Below are 17,006 nucleotides of genomic sequence, written 5' to 3'. Positions count from 1 at the left end.
GGCGCTGGCTACGATAAAGGGTCAGGTGTCTGCGCTGGCCGTTCTGTTTCAACGTCCCGTGGCTTCCAACTCCTTGGTTGGCACTTTTATTCAGGTTGTGAGGCATCTGGTTCCTCCTAGGAGGGATCCTTTGCCCCCTTGGGACTTGAATCTCGTTCTATCTGTGTTACAACGTGCTCCTTTTGAACAGATCAGGGAGATCTCGTTGTCTATGTTGTCCAAAAAGGTCGCCTTTTTGGTGGCGATCACTTCGGCTCGCAGAGTGTCGGAGCTGGCAGCTTTGTCCTGCAAGTCTCCGTACCTGGTTATTCATTTGGATAAGGTGGTCTTGCGACCTAATCCTTCTTTTCTTCCGAAACGAGTTTCGGAATTCCATCTTAATGAGGATATTGTCTTGCCTTCGCTGTGCGCGAAGCCTAAACATCCAAAGGAGGTGAGATTGCATTCTCTGGATGTTGTTCGGGCGATAAGGGTTTACCTTAAATCGACTGAGTCTTTTCGTAAGACTGACTCCTTGTTTGTTCTTCCAGAGGGTCCTCGGAAGGGCATGGCGGCTTCGGCCTCTACCATCGCCAAATGGATCAGGCAGACCATTGAACAGGCCTATGCTTTGCAGGGTAAAGGCCCGTACACACGTACCGATCGTCGGCATACAAACGTCGGTGGACGAAGGATCTGCCGATTGTACGCGTGTTAGTATGGTGCCTCCGACAGATGTCTGCGCACAATCCGCGGACAAAAGTCTTTCGTGCAAACATGAAAATATTTGTATGCCGACACCAGAACGGACGATTGTTCGCCTGTCAGTACACAATTCGGCCGACAGACCGCAGATTTGCAAGACTGGGCATGCTCAGAAAATAGAAAACACAGGGAAAGTTAACCATTACATGACATCACTTCTGCAGTCGGCGGACAAAATTCTTGTGCTGTCCTTGTGCTGTCTTTGCACTTTTCAGCAGACACCGACATCCCGGGGAGAAAAGAGGAACATTTGTAAGCCGACCATCGGTACGTGTGTACGGGGCTTTAGGCTCCTCCTGTCCCTGTGAAGGCGCACTCTACTAGATCTTTGAGTACGTCTTGGGCCTGTCGTCATGGGGCTTCTGTAGCCCAGGTGTGTAAGGCGGCGACCTGGTCGACCGTGCACACTTTCACAAAATTCTACAAAGTAGATGTTCAGGCATCGGCGGATGCTTCCTTTGGCCGCAAGGTTCTTAGTGCGGCTGTTCCATAGGGTCCCTTGTTGGGGACTCCTGGCTGTTGGGATAGTTTTTTGTATCCCCTGGTTTTTTGTCTTTTCCTGGGTTGTTGCTCCTGTTGAGCACTTGTTTTTTACTGTTGCCCAGCTGGTTTCCTTCCTTTGGTAAGGTTCCTTTATTTGATGCGGAGACTGCGTTGCCTTTTCGGCGCGGATGCGTTTCCCACCCCTCATGTTTGCACTGCTTTGGGACGTCCCCATATGTGACGAATATGAAGAGGCGGCGACTGTCGGAGGACGTAAGAGAAAACGGAATTTTTGTAAAATCTTACCTGTAAAATTCCTTTCTCTGAGTCCTCCGACAGTCGCCGCCCCCGCCCCTCTTTTGGGGTTTGGTTGTATACTCTACTGCTATTCCACTAAAACTGAGATATGGTTGCAGGAAGTAGGAGGGTATTGACTGAGGGGACCACCCCTTGAGGGTGGGATATGTTAAAAGCTTTATTGTTAACATATTCTGTTGCCTAGCTACTCCTTCGGAGCAAAGTCTAATACCCCATATGTGACGAATATGAAGAGGCGGCGACTGTCGGAGGACTCAGAGAAAGGAATTTTACAGGTAAGATTTTACAAAAATTACGTTTTTTGACTTACCGTAAAACCCTTTTCTCTTAATTGACGGACGCAGTACCCGCCCTCTATTTTGAGTTGGGTTGGTATTATTTCTGACACTTGATAAAAAACTGACATCCTATGCAGGAAGAGAGAGGGTGTACCCTCTGGAACTGCCCATAGGCATAGCCAGAAATTTTTTTCTGTCTAGTGTTCTTCTCCTGTAGGGGGCAGTATAACCCTACTGATAGGCATCAGGAACTGCGTCCCATCAAAAATCCATTTTTTTTTTTTGCGATTTAAACAAAAAGAGTGATAATTCTGAAATTAAAACAATATTTTTCACATTGTTATATAACATTCCCCAAAAAAAATGTAAAAATCAAAATTTTTCATCCTAATAGGCCAATTTGTATTCTGCTACATATTTTTGGTAAAAAAGTGACAAGCGTATTTTGATTGGTTTGCGCAAAAGTTATCAAGTCTACAAAGTAGGGGAAAGATTTATTTTTATAGTAGTAATGGCGGGACTGCAACATTACGGTGGACAGATCGTACCCCTAACTGACATTTTTGACACTTTTGGGGGGACCAGTAACACTACTACAGTAATCAGTGCTAAAAATATGCCCTTTTACTGTAATAGTGGCATTGGCAGGGAAGGGGTTAACCTAGTGGGTGATCAAAGGATTAAATGTGAGCCTAGGGGAGTGTTTTCTAATTGTTGGGGGAGGGACTTGTGAAATTACCCAAGAAACCTGTGATACTATATAGAAGGATCACAGGCGCTCTGATCTTTTCTGAGAGAACGGTCGGCTGTGTTTACAACAGCTGACCCTCCTTTCTCAGCGGAGCAGCGATTGTGGGTGCCCGGCGGCAATCGCGGCCTCCAGTCCCGTGTGTCAGGATCCCCGCTGCCTAGTGAGAGCAGGAGAGCGCCGCGGCAGGGCGTGCTCCCCCCCCCCCCCCACACACCAAGCGCACAACCGACATAGGGTTACATAGGTTCGTGCAGGAGGGCCAGCCTGCTGCAGTAAATGGGTGGCGGGCGGTCCGGAAGCTGTTAAACATGTGCAAAGAGAAGGCATAAATGGCTTACAGTGGAAGAGTAGATTTAAATGAGTTTCAGCTTTAGGTTTTTTACACTGTGCTTCAAAGTTGCTGTAAACCCTCACATATTCTCCATGAACAGAGCATCCTCAGATTACACACAGAGATGAAACACCTCTCTCTACATAAGTTTTGTTTATCTGCTGTCTTCGTCTTTCTACACTGTTTAGAAAGTGAACATCATGTTAGGATTTTTTTGTTCTGTTTCAGCCCTGGCTGTGAAGTCTTGGCATACATTGTGTGACAGCTACAAACAAAACAAAGAAAGGGGGCACCGGCCCAGCGCATTATCCTCAATAGAGCTTTATTATTATCCGATAAAAATATATCTACTCACAAACATAAGTTGTAAGCCAGCATATCGGATTCGAATGACAGAGTTCATCAAATTGCAGTCCACAGTCATGATAGTTAGCGGCTAACGCTTTTCGAGGCTTGGCTCTGATGAAGAGGCGAAGCCTCGAAAGGCGTTAGCCGCTAACTATCATGACTGTGGACTGCAATTTGATGGACTCTGTCATTCGTATCTGATATGCTAGCTTACAAATTATGTTTGTGAGTAGATATATTTTTATCTGATGATAAAGCTCTATTGAGGATAATGCGCTAGGCCAGTGCGCCCTTTCTTTTGTTTGTAGCTTTTGGTTGACCACCCAGGTCGTAGTGGGCAGCAAGGCCTTGCCATTGAGGATGCCAAGTAGGAGTCCCGTGATCAGAGTGAACTGGGATCCTTGTATCTGAGTGCAGGAGTCAAATGCTTGGCATCATAATTTTTCTTTTGGAGCAGAATTGTGTGACAGGTAATTGAAGGAAAGGCACCCCCCCCCCCCCACCTCTCCACAAAGGAAGGAAGAAACATGCAGAGCTGTGCTGTGAATAGACCAGCTCTATGCACCTGCATTGACACAAATTTCCAGCTGCTTTTGTCTCTGCTTTTATCTCCTGTGTCTGAGAACTTGTCAGAAGTTATCATGCTAATAACAGAGGAATGGCGCAGCAGAAAGACACAGGATTTAGGGCTTTGGAGAGAGGGATATATATATATATATATATATATATATATATATATATATATATATATATATATATATATATATCTACAGATATATTTGCCCAGGTCAATATTTTTGAATGGGGTTTACATATACTTTAAGGAAATAAAACATTATTTAAGGTTTTTCTAATCTGTTATGTGTTTTTCCTTGTTTTAGGTAATCTGCATAGTTTTACAGAAGACAAAAATTGTTATTTTCCAAAGAAGGCTGAAAATGACAGCAAAAAATCTACAAGCACGTTACCTTCAGGCTTGTCTACAAAATCCTGCAACAGCAGCAATTTACCTGTGGAGTCACTCATCTCTAGTTTTGCCACAGAGACACATGATTGGGATTACGATTCTCTAAAAGGGTCAGACTCTCCAGAACAAAATGAGCAGAACAAAAGCTCTCAGAATCTGTTGCTGTACGATTGGGATGACCTAACCCAAGAAAACTCATATGTTCCCAACCTTCTTTCTGATGAGGATGAAGGTATTCATTTTGAACCTAAAGCTGAAGATGACAGCCAGCTTGCTAAAGAACAAATGGATAATCCAGAAGAGCAAACTAGTGAGGATGTGCTACAAGGTGTCAAACTTAGTAATTGTAGGACATACTGTAGATCTAACAAGACAACAAAATCTTCACAAGGTTCCTCCAATTTTGACAGACTTTTAGATGGCTCAAGCTTTTCAATGGCCAAATCTAACAGTGCCACAGAAAGAGCAAGCACTGTGAACAGAAGCAGTGGGACCAAACCCACTGGACGGACTAGAGATTTTACAGTTCTGCATCCATCTTGTCTCTCAGTATGTAATGTTACCATCCAGGATAGCATGGAAAGGGGTATAGATGAGTTCACTGCAAGCCCTACAACAGATTTAGGGGAAGCTGGGCGGCTTAGAAAGAAAGCCGATCTTGCAACAGCAAAAACAACCACACGATTTCGTCCTGGCAATATTAAGTCCAAAAAAGATGCCAAACTGGAGTTCTTTGGTTTTGATGACCAAGATGATGGCTGCAGTGAGGAAGGAGGTTCTAAGCCATTTGGGCAGTCAAGCTATAGAATTAAATATTTTGGCTTTGATGACTTGAGTGAAAGTGACGACGATGATGATGATGAAGATGATGATGATGATGGTTGGCATCAAAAAGAAAGGAAGTCTAAGAAGAAAGCAATGAGTGCAGAGGTCACATTAATGTCTGATATGCCAAGCTCAGGAGTTGATAAAAATGTGCAGATTATTGACTCTTCAAATAATATTGGTAAGAAATAGTTTTTTAGTGGCTTGATTTTTATTTCGGGTGGGGATATGCACAAAAATTTTAAAATAAGGAGAAGTTATTTTTCATTATTCATTGTATATTGAAAGCAAAATGCAAATTTTACAGCACATTTTACAGACAAAAAGCCCACCATTCAAACAAGCAGCAGTTCAGACCCAAGCAAAAACAAAGGTAAGTGACTAATTGGTTATTACTGCATAAGCCTTTACTAGGTGGTGGGCTCACACTCTACCTATAGTTTCTGGATCTTCCTTCCTAATATTGTGTGCTGTCTGCAGGCTACCTTCAGGTGATTGGACCTTTTTGCACTCCTAAACCCTTGCCCACTTCATAACACTGTTTTTTTGCCAATGTATTTAGGTGATAGACCTGTTCTCACTAGTCAAGTATCTGATATGCAGGGTCACGAGTAAATGCAGTGGGGTGCTTTCGTGCTCCCTTAGTGGGAACATGAAGCTCCTCTAGCATTTATTAACTCATTTACACCTCCTCCTTATGAGAAAAGGCTGCTTGTGTGTTTCTCTATCGTTCATCGACAGACGCAGCTCCATATTTTCTTAGACTGTTGGGTTTACCATGCCTATGGGGGCTGTCCCTGCAGGTATAACCCCACACACTCTGCTACAGCAGCCAGTTTTGTTGCAAGCAGTGTTTTTAGAAGACAAAAAACCCCATTCACTCAGCAGAGGTACGGGTGCTGCGTCTGTCGATAACTAAAGATAAAAAGGTTTTACGGTAAGTACAAAAATTCATTTTTTCCCTTCCCTCAGTCATCCCCTCCTTGTGTTGACAGAATGATATCTTTGGAAAGACAGTGGTTGTTGGTCCCTGAAACTGAGGCATCAATGTGAAGTGTCCTGGTTGGGTCCACCATTCTCTTTGGGATCCCAAGTGGCTTGGGATCAGTGCAGCGGCCATTTTAGGATTCTGCTTCCTCAGGGATGCACATGCCTTGACTGACTACAGGGTAGATGTCCTCAAAGTGTCTGGAAATCCCTGGATGAGGGAATAGGAAACCGGCTACAAGGACACAAGGGGACGTTCCTTCTACACTCCCCCCTACATCTCTATAAGGCTGCAGTGAGTACCCTGTACAGCACAAAAGAAGATGTCAGGGACAATAAAAAATAAATTCCCAGACATCTTGGTTACCAGTGGGGCTGGAGGGGTTGTATTGATTCTCCTGGAGACTCAGCCATAGTTGGGGAAAGTCAGTTAATTCTTCACATGCTCTGAAAGGTGGTGACAGCTGATGCCAGTTTTACAGGTTGGAGAGGAGTTTGCAATTCCCTGGCTGTCCTGGTCCCCACAGGAGTCGATACTTCCCCTCAACATTCTGATTTTGAAAGCCATCTGATTTATCTCTGCAACATTGGACCCCCTTTCTGAAGGGTCAACCAGTCAGAATACAGTTGAACAATGCCACAGGCATGGCCTACATAAACCATCAAGGGGGCACCAGAAATTAAACTGCTGTAAAAGAAAAACTCCAATTCCAGCTTCCTCAGCCATCCACATAGTAGCTGACAATTGGCAGACGGACTTTCTAAATAGGCAATCCCTAGATCCAGGGTATTGGTCTCTGCACCAATATTTTTCAAGACCTCTGTCAAAAGTGTAGAAAACCAGATGTGTGGCCATCTTGGCCTCAAGGTTCAACAAGCTGAAAAAATGGTAGCTGAGATCAGGGATCCTCTAGCCTTCACTTTAGATGATTACCTATTTTAGAGATTCCTTGGACTCAATTCAAATTGGTTTATGCATTTCTCCAATGAGTATCCTTCTGATGCCATAGAGATAGGAGAAAGGGTTCTGGTGATTTTCATCACACTAAATTGGCCTGGAATTATGTAGTACACAAACCTACTTTTAACTTTTAGTAGATTTACTTTGACCTTATCCAGACAGACCAGATGTACTGGCCCAGGCCCCCCTCATACCATCCTGTTTCTCTTCGCTGGCCTTAAGGGCGTGACTGTTAAATGTCAAATCCTAAAGGGGGTTTTTCTAACTCTGTTATCCCCACCTTGTTTAGAACAAGAAAGTTCAGCTTTCTAACATGAAAGGTTTATTTTACCCTGTACAATGACAGGAAGTGGAGTCTCTGGGAAAACCTCATCATATTTTTTTGCCTTTCTTCAGTTTGGCCCTGACCATGGGATCATGAGTGTCCTGAAAGGATAGGTTTGTCTCTATTTCAGAAAACCTCTTGCCTCATAATCCCTTAACAAGACTTAAAGAGGTTGTAAACACATAATTTTTTTTTTGGGAACCTGAAAGACAAACACATAATGAGCTAGTATGCATCGCATACTAGCTCATTATGAAATACTTAACTTCGAACGAGCCCCCGCCGTGCCGCCTGCTTACCTGTATGACGAGCGACATGTCCAGTCGCCCGTCTTCCGGGATCGCGGCATCCGGCCATCTGATTGGCCGGAGCCGCGGTGACGTCACTCCCGCGCACGCGTGCGGAAGCAGACGGTCACGGCACGGGGCTCTGAAGGAACGGCACCAGCGGCCGTTCCTTCAGAGCGCATGCGCCAGTGACGTTACTGGCTGCATGTAAGGTAAATATTTCCTAAACGGTACATGTTTAGGAGATATTTACAGTACCTATAGGTAAGCCTTATAGACTTGTACCTATAGGTAAGCCTTATAGGCTTACCTATAGGTACAAGTTACAGAGGAGGGTTTACTTCCTCTTTAAGGGAGTTGTTTATATGAATTCCCCCCAGTTCGACCTTCTATGTTACCTTGGGATCTCAACCTGGAGCTTTCTGTACTTCAGAGACCTCCCTTTGAACCAATTAGAGCTATTCTTTTGGATAACCCTAGGCTAAGTACACGCGTAAAGTTTTTTCCTTTCATTCAATCTAGTGGGCTGAACTGACACAAGTGATTTTAGTTAGGCGCTGTGTCTTTGTGTTCTGACAATGGGACCACTCCTCCCCACCTTACCTTGCAAGAACACACTGATCAGCATTTGCAGCCATTGGCTGCAAGCGCTGATCGAATGCTGGTTTTCTAACATGTCTTTGACAAAAAAGCCAGTCATTGGACTAGCTTCTGTTAGCGGTATACACTGACCGAATGTCGGCCAGTTTTCCGATATTTGGCCCATGTGTACTCTGCCTTCGTAGTAGCTATTATATCTGTTAGGTGTAATTTTTAAGTTGGCAGGTTTTTCCTGTGAAGAGCTTGTTCTTGTTTTGCACAAGGTCAAAGTGGTTTTGAGATCAAAACCGCCCTTCCTACCTAAAGTGGTTTCTTCTCTTCTTAATGAGGACATAGTTTTTCCTTCCTTTTTGTCCTGCAGGACCACCTGACAATTAAATTGCCCTACATTGTCTGTCTAAATGTGGTCAGGGCTCTCTTTATTCGCAACATTGAGTCTTTGTCCCGCCTGTGGGTCTGAATCTCACTCCACCATTGCTAGATAGTTTAGACCTCTTATCTCTGGGGCCTACACCCTTAGGGACAGAGTTCCTTCTTTCACTGTCGGAGCCTATTCCACCAGGCTGTTAATGTCTCCTTAGGCTTTTCAGTATCCGGATTCCTGTATTTTTAAGGCCACCGCTTGGTACTCTGTTTAACCATTCTCCCTGGTGGATGTTTAGACATTCACTTGAGGCTGATGCAAGCTTTGGCCGTAAGGTGATTCAGGTTGTCGTTTTGCGTTTTCAACCCATGTTTTTCTTGTGGGCTTGTTTACAGTTTAGTTTGATATGTTGTTACCCACCCCTCCCATGGTTTGTAAATGCAAGTCCTGTACCATGTGATTTAACCTAATAGGAATTTCGACTTACCTGTAGGTTCCTTATCTTGGAGTACCATACACATACCACTCCTCTGTTCACTCCTTATTGCTTGCTAAAAAAAATAGAAAACCTGGAGTTTCATATAGTGGGTGGAGTTATATATAGTGTGCACTAGTGATGGCCCTAGCAAGAATTTTGCCAGTGTCCAATCACTTAAAGGTAGTCTGCGTATAACCCATGCTCTAATATTACAAGTCCTGTGCAGTACGCCAAGATAAAGAATTTACAGGTAAGTCAAAATTCCTATTTCTCTGTCGTTCATCGACAGACGCAGCTCCATATTCTAAATAACCATTGGGTTATGCTGCCCCCTACAGGAGTAGGACACTCGGCAGGAAAAACTTCACCACACCTATGGGGCAGTCCCTGAAGGCATACACCCACTCACTCTGCTATAAGATTCAGTTTGTGTCTGCTTAGTTTAGGAGTAGGACCTAGTTCTCGACTGGGACTTCGGTCTTAGCTTGTGTTTATATTTTAAAGGGAATTTTTGTTAATTTTATTTTTTAGCTAGTTATGTTCCTTAAAGAACTGGAATAAACAGCCGGACTGGGTTGGGGACTGAATATCCTAGATCCTTAAGGTCTCCCAGTCTGGCCAGCAAGCGTGTGCAGGTTGTAGCCCCGTGCTAGGTCTCGCCTCGAGTGAGCCCCAATAGACAGGGGCTGGCCCGCGAGTGAAACACCTTGCCGGGACGTACACGACCTGGTTTGGCCTGAGTCTCAGCGTGCCTCTTGGCCGTCAGCACCCCCACCCCAAGTGGAGAGGTAGTCTGTCCGGAGTGGCGCCCACCCGATTGTCGTTGGTATGGTGAGTAGCGTCCCCCCATAGCTCTTGCGGTTTTGGGGTGGATGTGGGCCCCTCCTTGGGATTATCAGACCCCCGGGTTCCCTTCCAATTCCCCCAGTCCATCTAACAGTCAGGGTGGTCTTTTGGCCCCGGCGTTAGTTAGGAGCTGGCTTTGCAACTTGCCCCAGTAAGGGGGGGGGGGGGGGGTGGATGCGGTTGTTGCTGACCGTCTCGCACACGGGGGTCTATGAGCAAGTTCCCGGCCCCCCTGTGGTTTAGTGACTGGGGCAGGGAGCTCCTTTTGGGCTCCCTGCGGTGGTTATAGGCTTGGGGGGATCGGATGTTTCTTCATCTGTGGCTCTGGGTCTCATGTGGCTGGATCGGGCCGAAAATTTAGTCCGCGGCTTTGCGGGCTTCTCTGGGCTGTCCGGGTAGCTGACCAGGCTGACCGAGTGCCTGACCAAGCCGACCGAGATGAGGTGCCTAACCATGCCGACCAGCGGATTCCTCATGCTGTCGGCTCGGGCCAAAAATTGAGGCGTCGGCATGATGCCTTGTGGCTGACAGAGCTGGCTGTCTGTGACTGACCAAGCTGTCCGGGTGACTGGCCAGGCTGTCCGAGCTCCTAACTGAGCTGCTAATCAAGCTGACAGTAGACTTGCGACCTTATCGGGCCCCAAATTTGGGCCACAGCTTTACGGCCTACTTGCGGCTGACTGGCCGAGCTGCTGGTCAAGCTGTTGACCAGGCTGTTTGAGCTGCTGCCCGGGGTGATAGAGCAGCGGATGCCCCCCCCCCCTCAGAGGGGTGGACATATGGACTGCCTGGCGCCACCTTGAACCGGGGGGCGCCGTGGGGGTACTCTGCCTGCGTGTCTGCGTCACAGCGGGCCCCCTCTTCCCCCTTTTATAGGGGGCTATGTCCTTTTTATGTCATTTATAGTGGGCGACCCTTAGGCCTAATAGGGGTCTTTTTGTGGAACTTTAGCCGGCGTCTCCTTGTGGGACTGTGGTCGGTGACCTCCCCTGTTTGTTTTCTCAGGGGGAGCTTAGCATAGAGCGACTCTACTGGGTCCCACACATTTTGGGTGCTCTACGGTGAGGATGCAAGGGCGCTGGTGGATGCACTGATTGTATCGGTGCAGAAATTTTTTAGCATGGGGGGTGCCGGTCCCCTTTGGGCCTACAGATCCCCTAAAAGTGGCTTTACTCCCTTTTCCCGCCTAATGTGACAAAATTGTTGCGAGTCAGTGGAGTTGTTCTAAACGCAATAATGGTAACCACGCATGTTGTGACTAAAAAGCTGGTCTGCGGAAGGCTCGATCAGATCTCCTTTACGGGGGACTGCTTATTTGGGTGAACTGATCAAAGGACTCACAGGTGGGAATAGTTCCTTTATCCGCTGAGGGAAAGTCACCACGTAATAGATGGGCCCTTATTTTTCAGCACGCAAGCGGCCCCTTCGGCATGTAGGAGAAAGGTCCTAAGCCATTTAAGTCATCTGGGGGTTCCAAGAAGACGTGGTCGAGTAAGCCGAGAACAGGCCCTCCAGATCTGCTTACAAATCTCCACCTGCATGAAGGAACACCCTCACCTGTATCTGGGGTGGGGGGACATCTTCGTTTTCTGTCCGGAACCATGGACCTCCTTGATTCAGGATAAATGGGCCCAAGAGCGGCTCATATCAAGGTACAAGATCAAATTCAGTTCCCGACTGTCAGACAAATTCTTCCCGTCCAGTTTACGTCTATCTTCAGATCGGTTATGGGATCTACAAGGGTGGTACAAGATCTGCTGTCGCAAAGGGTGATTGTGCCGGTTCCCTCTCGGGAACGCTTTCAAGGGTTATATATTTAAAACTGTTTACTGTTCCTAGGAAATAAGGGGATAGTGCATCCAATTCTGGACCTCAAGGCTCTGAATCGCTTTGTGCGGGTACAGAGATTTTGAACGGAGTCTATTCGCACGTTAGTGGCGTTCCTATACCAAGGAGACTTTTTGGCCTCTATCGATATCGAGGACGCATATCTGCACATCCCTATTTACGCTTCGCTTTAGGAGAAGAACATTATCAATTTGTGGCGTTAACCTTTGGGCTCGCCTCCGCCCCAAGGTCTTCACCAACGTGTTGGCTCCGGTATTGGCATTACTGTGACAGCAGGGGATCGCAGTACTAAGGTACCTGGACAATCTCTTCTTAAGAGCAGACTCCCACTCAGTTCTGGTGGGCGATCTGTCAATCACTGTACAGGGGGAGGGGGTTGTACTCGGAAAGCTGTGTGTCCAGGGGACCTGGACTCTGAAAGAGTCCAAACTTCCGATCAATATTCTGGAACTCAGAGTGATAAAGCTTTGCTGCACAAATCGTCTGCAGGGTTGTCCAGTTCGGATTCAATCAGACAATGCCACGGCCGTGGTTTGTCAATCAAGGGGGCACCAAGAGATCTTATGGGCAGAAAATTTTGTTCCAGCCCTCTACGCCGTGCATTTGCCAGGAGTGGGGGGAACTGTCAGGCTGATTCGTTAGGTGTTAAATCAGGGGGAATGGTCCCTGCACCCGGAGGTGTTTCACTTGTTGTGTGTCCGGTGGGGGACACCTGATGTAGAACTGTTAGTTTCTTGGCTCAATGAGAAGGTACAGAGGTTTGTAGCCAGGTCTCAGGATCTTCTGGTCGATGCCACAGACGCACTGGCACTGGTGGCTCCTAGGGGTTTGTGTTTCCTCTGCTAAAACTTCTGCCGAAGCTTCTGTGCTGAATAGAGGCCTTGCCGGTCTTGGTATGCAGATCTGGAAAAGGTTGGTCACTGATGCTCTTTGGAAAGCCAGGTATTGAAGGATAGGGGTCATTCTGACTCAGTGATTCCTACACTGTTGAAGGCTAGAAAATCTACCTGCAGGAAGATTTATCATTGTATGTGGAAATCGTACATCTCATGGTGTGAACCGATTAAGGCACATCCACGCTCCTTTTCAGTGGTTAGGATATTGGCTTTCAATCAAAGAGGTGTTGAGCAGCGGTTGGCCTTGGGTTCTATTGAAGGTCATGTGTTGGCTTTGGCTGTGTTTTTTCAAAGCCCTTTAGCTACGCATTCTTTGATTCACACTTTTATCAAGGGAGTTTGTCATGTGGCTATTCCGATACAGTCCCCATTACCTCAGTGGGATCTTAACTTGGTACTGTCTGTTCTTCAAAAACCTTCCTTTGAAAACTTGGGAAGATTCATCTGCTTACACGGTCACAGAAGGTAGCCTTTTTGGTGGCTATTACCTCTGCCCGCAGAGTGTCTGAATTGGCGGCGCTGTCCTGCCGTTCTTCTCCTCTGACCTAATCAGTCATTTCTTCCTTGAGGTGGTTTCTGATTTCCATTGAATGAAGACATTGTGCTGCCTTCACTCTGTCCTAAGCCCAGGCATCCCAAGGAAATTGCCTTGCATTCTTTGGCTGTGGTTCGGGCAATTGGGGTTTGCCTGGCGGTTACTGAGTCTTTCAGGAAATCACTCTCTGTGACCATATCCAGACGGATCAGGCAGACGGTGGTACAGGCATATTCATTTAAGGGTCAGGTTCCACCTTTCTCTGTGAAGACTCATTCTACTAGGGCGCTGAGTGCCTCTTGGGCCTCTCGCCATCAGGCGTCAGTAATACATGTTTGCAAGGCGGCAACTTGGTCATCTGTGCACACGTTCACTAAATTCTACAAAGTAGATGTGTAGGCATCCTTGGATGCTTCTTTTGGCCGCAGGCTGCTGGAGGAGCTCATTAGGAGCCTTACAGGAGGTAAGAGTACATTACTCTGTGGTTGCTAGGGGCAAGGAACCTCGTCGTACGCGTGGTCCTTTTTTGTCTCAGCTCACAAGCGGCCCTTTCGTCCGACTGGATCGCAGGGAAAAAAAGGGTTCAAGATCCACCCATACTTTCACGGGCGGCTCCAAGAGACCCTGGAATGGTAAGTCAAAAGCGGGCCCTGTTGGTTCTACAGACAAGCCTTCCTCAGCCTGAAGGGGCGCCCTCACCCATATCCGGGGTGGGGGGGTGTCTTTTTTTGTTTCCAGATCTGTGGACCCGGCTTATTCAGGACAAGTAGGTCCCCGAATTGCCTCCAACATACACCTGTCTCACGATCGGCTTCAGCGCCTCTACGGGGCAGTGCAGGACCTGTTGGCACAAGGAGACATTATGCTGATTCTAGAGTCGCAACATTTTCAAGGTTTTTATTCAAATCCATTTACCGTTCCCAGGAAGGCAAGGTCCACCCGATGTTGGATCTCAAAGCTCTGAACCACTTGGTGTGGGTTCAGAAATTTCGGATGGAGTCCATTCGCACGGTAGTGGCATTCTTTCATCAAGGGGCTCTTTTTGGCCTCTATCGATATCAAGGACACTTAACTTCATATTCCAACATATGTTGGGCACCAGCGTTTTCTTCGCTTTATCGTGGGTGAGGAGCCCTATCAATTCGTGGCGTTACCCTTCGGTCTCATTTCAGCGCCTCGAGTCTTCACAAAAGTATTGGTCCCGGTTTTGGCCTTGCTCTGGCAGAAAGGGATCATGGTACTAGGCTACCTAGACGATCTGCTGCATGCAGAGTCATCGGCTCTAGATTTCGATTTGGACATTACTGTGTGAACTTTACAAGAGATGGACACTGAATTTTCAGAAATCTGTTCTGACTCAGTCTACCAAACTGGACTACTTGGGTCGGATGATGGATTCAGCCTCGGCCCGGATGTTTCTTCCACAGGCCAAACTACTGAAGTTGCAGGATGCGATTCGGCTCCTTTTCGACCGTTGGTCATTGCTCAGGATTTGCATGCAAGTGCTGGGTCTGATGGTCTCCACTTTCGAGTTGGTTCCATTTGCTCAGTTCCATACCAGACCTCTGCAAAGAGATTCTTGCCAAATGAAACAAGGATCCGCAGTTGCTAGACAATCTGTTCCTTTTGAGCCAGAGTAAGAGAGAGGATAACCCCCCCCACCCCCCTCCCCCCGTGGGACTGCCTCAGGAGCATAGCCAAAATTGCTTCCGCCTAGTCCTACTCCTGAAGAGAGAACAGCATAAACCCAATGGAGACGTAGCTGTGTCCATCAGTGAACCTCAGAGAAAAGGATTTTATGGTAAGACAACAATCCAGTTTTATTTAACACTCATCAAATGGGCATAATTCTTAGAGTTTAGTTGAATGCTATCTCCCCCGTACACTTGGTAATAACATAAAACTATTTGATACAAGTATAACATAAAACTATTTTTCTATTTTTCTATGTCAGTACTGTAAAAAAAAGTGCAGAAATTGCAAAAAAAATGTACAGTCAAATCTTAGTCTAATTAAGACTATGGATGTTCAAGAATTGACTTAAAGGAGAAGTTAATGGGGAGGGGGAACCCGTACCTTTTTTTTTTTTATGGCTGCAGCATCGGTACATTGCTGCAGCTGTTCCCCACTGGCTCTAAGGTCGAGAATCGAGCAATCATTTGACTGCTCTCTACCATGCACCCAATCTGATCGTTTGGTTTTCAGTCTTCTCTGAGCAGAGAACACTGACTGTCACTCCCCTGGCTTTCTGCTCTGCCACACCAGCACTCACTGGAGCACTGGGTTGTGGAGTAGACAGGAGCGGTATGCTGAGAGGCTTAGTTGCGTTCTATCTAGCATGCTGTGTCCTGGAGTTCCCCATTGGCTCCAGCCACTGGGATTGTGTGTAAATCTGACAAGCAGACTCCTGCCTGTCAGGTGGAAGCATTGGAGTAGATTGGAGTTCACCTTCGTTCTTTTACGGTGTCTTGGATTTTTACTTTTTTTCAACGAAGTGCTGAGCAGAAATCGGCTTTGAGTACCACCAAGGGCAAAGGGTCGGCTTTGACGTTCTTCTATCACCGACCCCTGGCCACACACTCCCTGGTACATATCTTTTTTTTTTTTTTTTTTTTTTTTTTTTTTCAAGGGGTTCAACATCTGACTCCACTGGTGCTGTCTACTCTACAGCCTTGGCATCTGAAATTGGTGCTTTCAGTTCTCCAGAAGCCTTCCTTTAAAAATATTCGGGAAGGTGGCCTTTATGATGGCTATCATTTCTTCTGCTCGCAGGGTGTCTGAGCTGGCCGTGTTATCTTGTCCTACCTCCTATTTTGTGGTCCACAAAGATAAGGTGGTTCTCTGCCCATATCCGTTCTTTCCGAAGGTATTTTTCCATTTGGCTGAAGACATTGTGTTGCCTTCCCTGTGTGCCAGGCCCAAACATCCTAAGGAATGTTTTGCTTGCCTTGGTTGTGGTTTGGACTATTTGGTTGTATTTGGCAGCCACAACGTTTTTTTTTTTTTTTTTTTCGGAGGTCAGACTCAAGGTTTGTGATCTGACAGTTCTGCAGGCTGCTGTTAAGAGGGTCTGTTCCCTCTTTGTGGGTGTATTTGTTCAGGTTGGGCTCCAGTTGTTTTTTGTTGAGCTCCTGTTTACTTGGTTGGCTATTGTGTTTAGCCTTGGGATTATCTGTTGTCCCACCCCCTCATGTTTTGGCACGGCTTGGGGACGTCCCTGTGGTTCTGAATAATGGAGAGCTGTGTCCATCAATGAACAAAAGAGAAAATGGGGTTTTTGCATTAACGTAAAATACAATTTCTCTTTCTTTCATTCACAGACACAGCTCAATCATCTAGACCAGTGGGCCACGACTATGGGGCAGTCCCAGGGGGTATACTCCCACTTTCCTGCTATAGGCATTCCGTTTCTTTTCTGCCTAGTCAGGAGTAAGGACCTAGTTCCTTGCTGGGATCTCTAGTTCTAGCATTTTTATCCTTTTTTAAACTTATTTTGTTTGTTTTTTTCTATTCCTGTGAGAACTGCAATCAACTGCTGGACTGGGCGACAGACTGGATATTCTAGATCCTTATGGTCTCCCCAGTCCAGCCAGCGAGCGCGATCTGACTGCTGCTCCGGGCTAGGTTAGTCACGACATAGCCCCACTAGATGGGGGCTGGCCGGCGATGTAAACATCTTGTGAGGATACAAAGACGTGGTAACGACCTGAGTCGCAGAGTGCCTCTGGCCTGCAGCAACCCCCATTCCGATGGTGCAGTGGTTTGTCTGGAGTTGTGCCCACCCGATTTTCCATGGTGTGATGAGTAGTGTCCCCCCCCCCTCCCACTGGTGGC

The 17,006-nt window shown here is 46.7% G+C and overlaps 1 protein-coding gene across 2 annotated transcripts in view; it reads left to right on the top strand.

The window, feature by feature from the left end:
- Window positions 1-17,006, top strand: part of WAPL (WAPL cohesin release factor) — a 226,127-nt gene that overhangs the window by 64,380 nt on the left and 144,741 nt on the right. Inside the window, exons 3-4 of one of the 2 annotated variants that reach the window (XM_082267623.1) lie at window positions 4,135-5,226; window positions 5,365-5,418. In XM_082267623.1, the coding sequence (XP_082123749.1) occupies window positions 4,135-5,226; window positions 5,365-5,418 (1,146 nt within the window). The remainder of the gene's footprint in view (window positions 1-4,134; window positions 5,227-5,364; window positions 5,419-17,006) is intronic. The other variant, XM_082267624.1, reaches the window with a different exon arrangement.

Source organism: Pelophylax lessonae, assembly GCF_965119305.1.
Source record: "Pelophylax lessonae genome assembly, chromosome: 9".
Lineage (NCBI taxonomy): Eukaryota > Metazoa > Chordata > Amphibia > Anura > Ranidae > Pelophylax > Pelophylax lessonae.
Note: the sequence above shows the minus strand (reverse complement) of the source record. Positions and strands in the feature narration are given on the sequence as shown.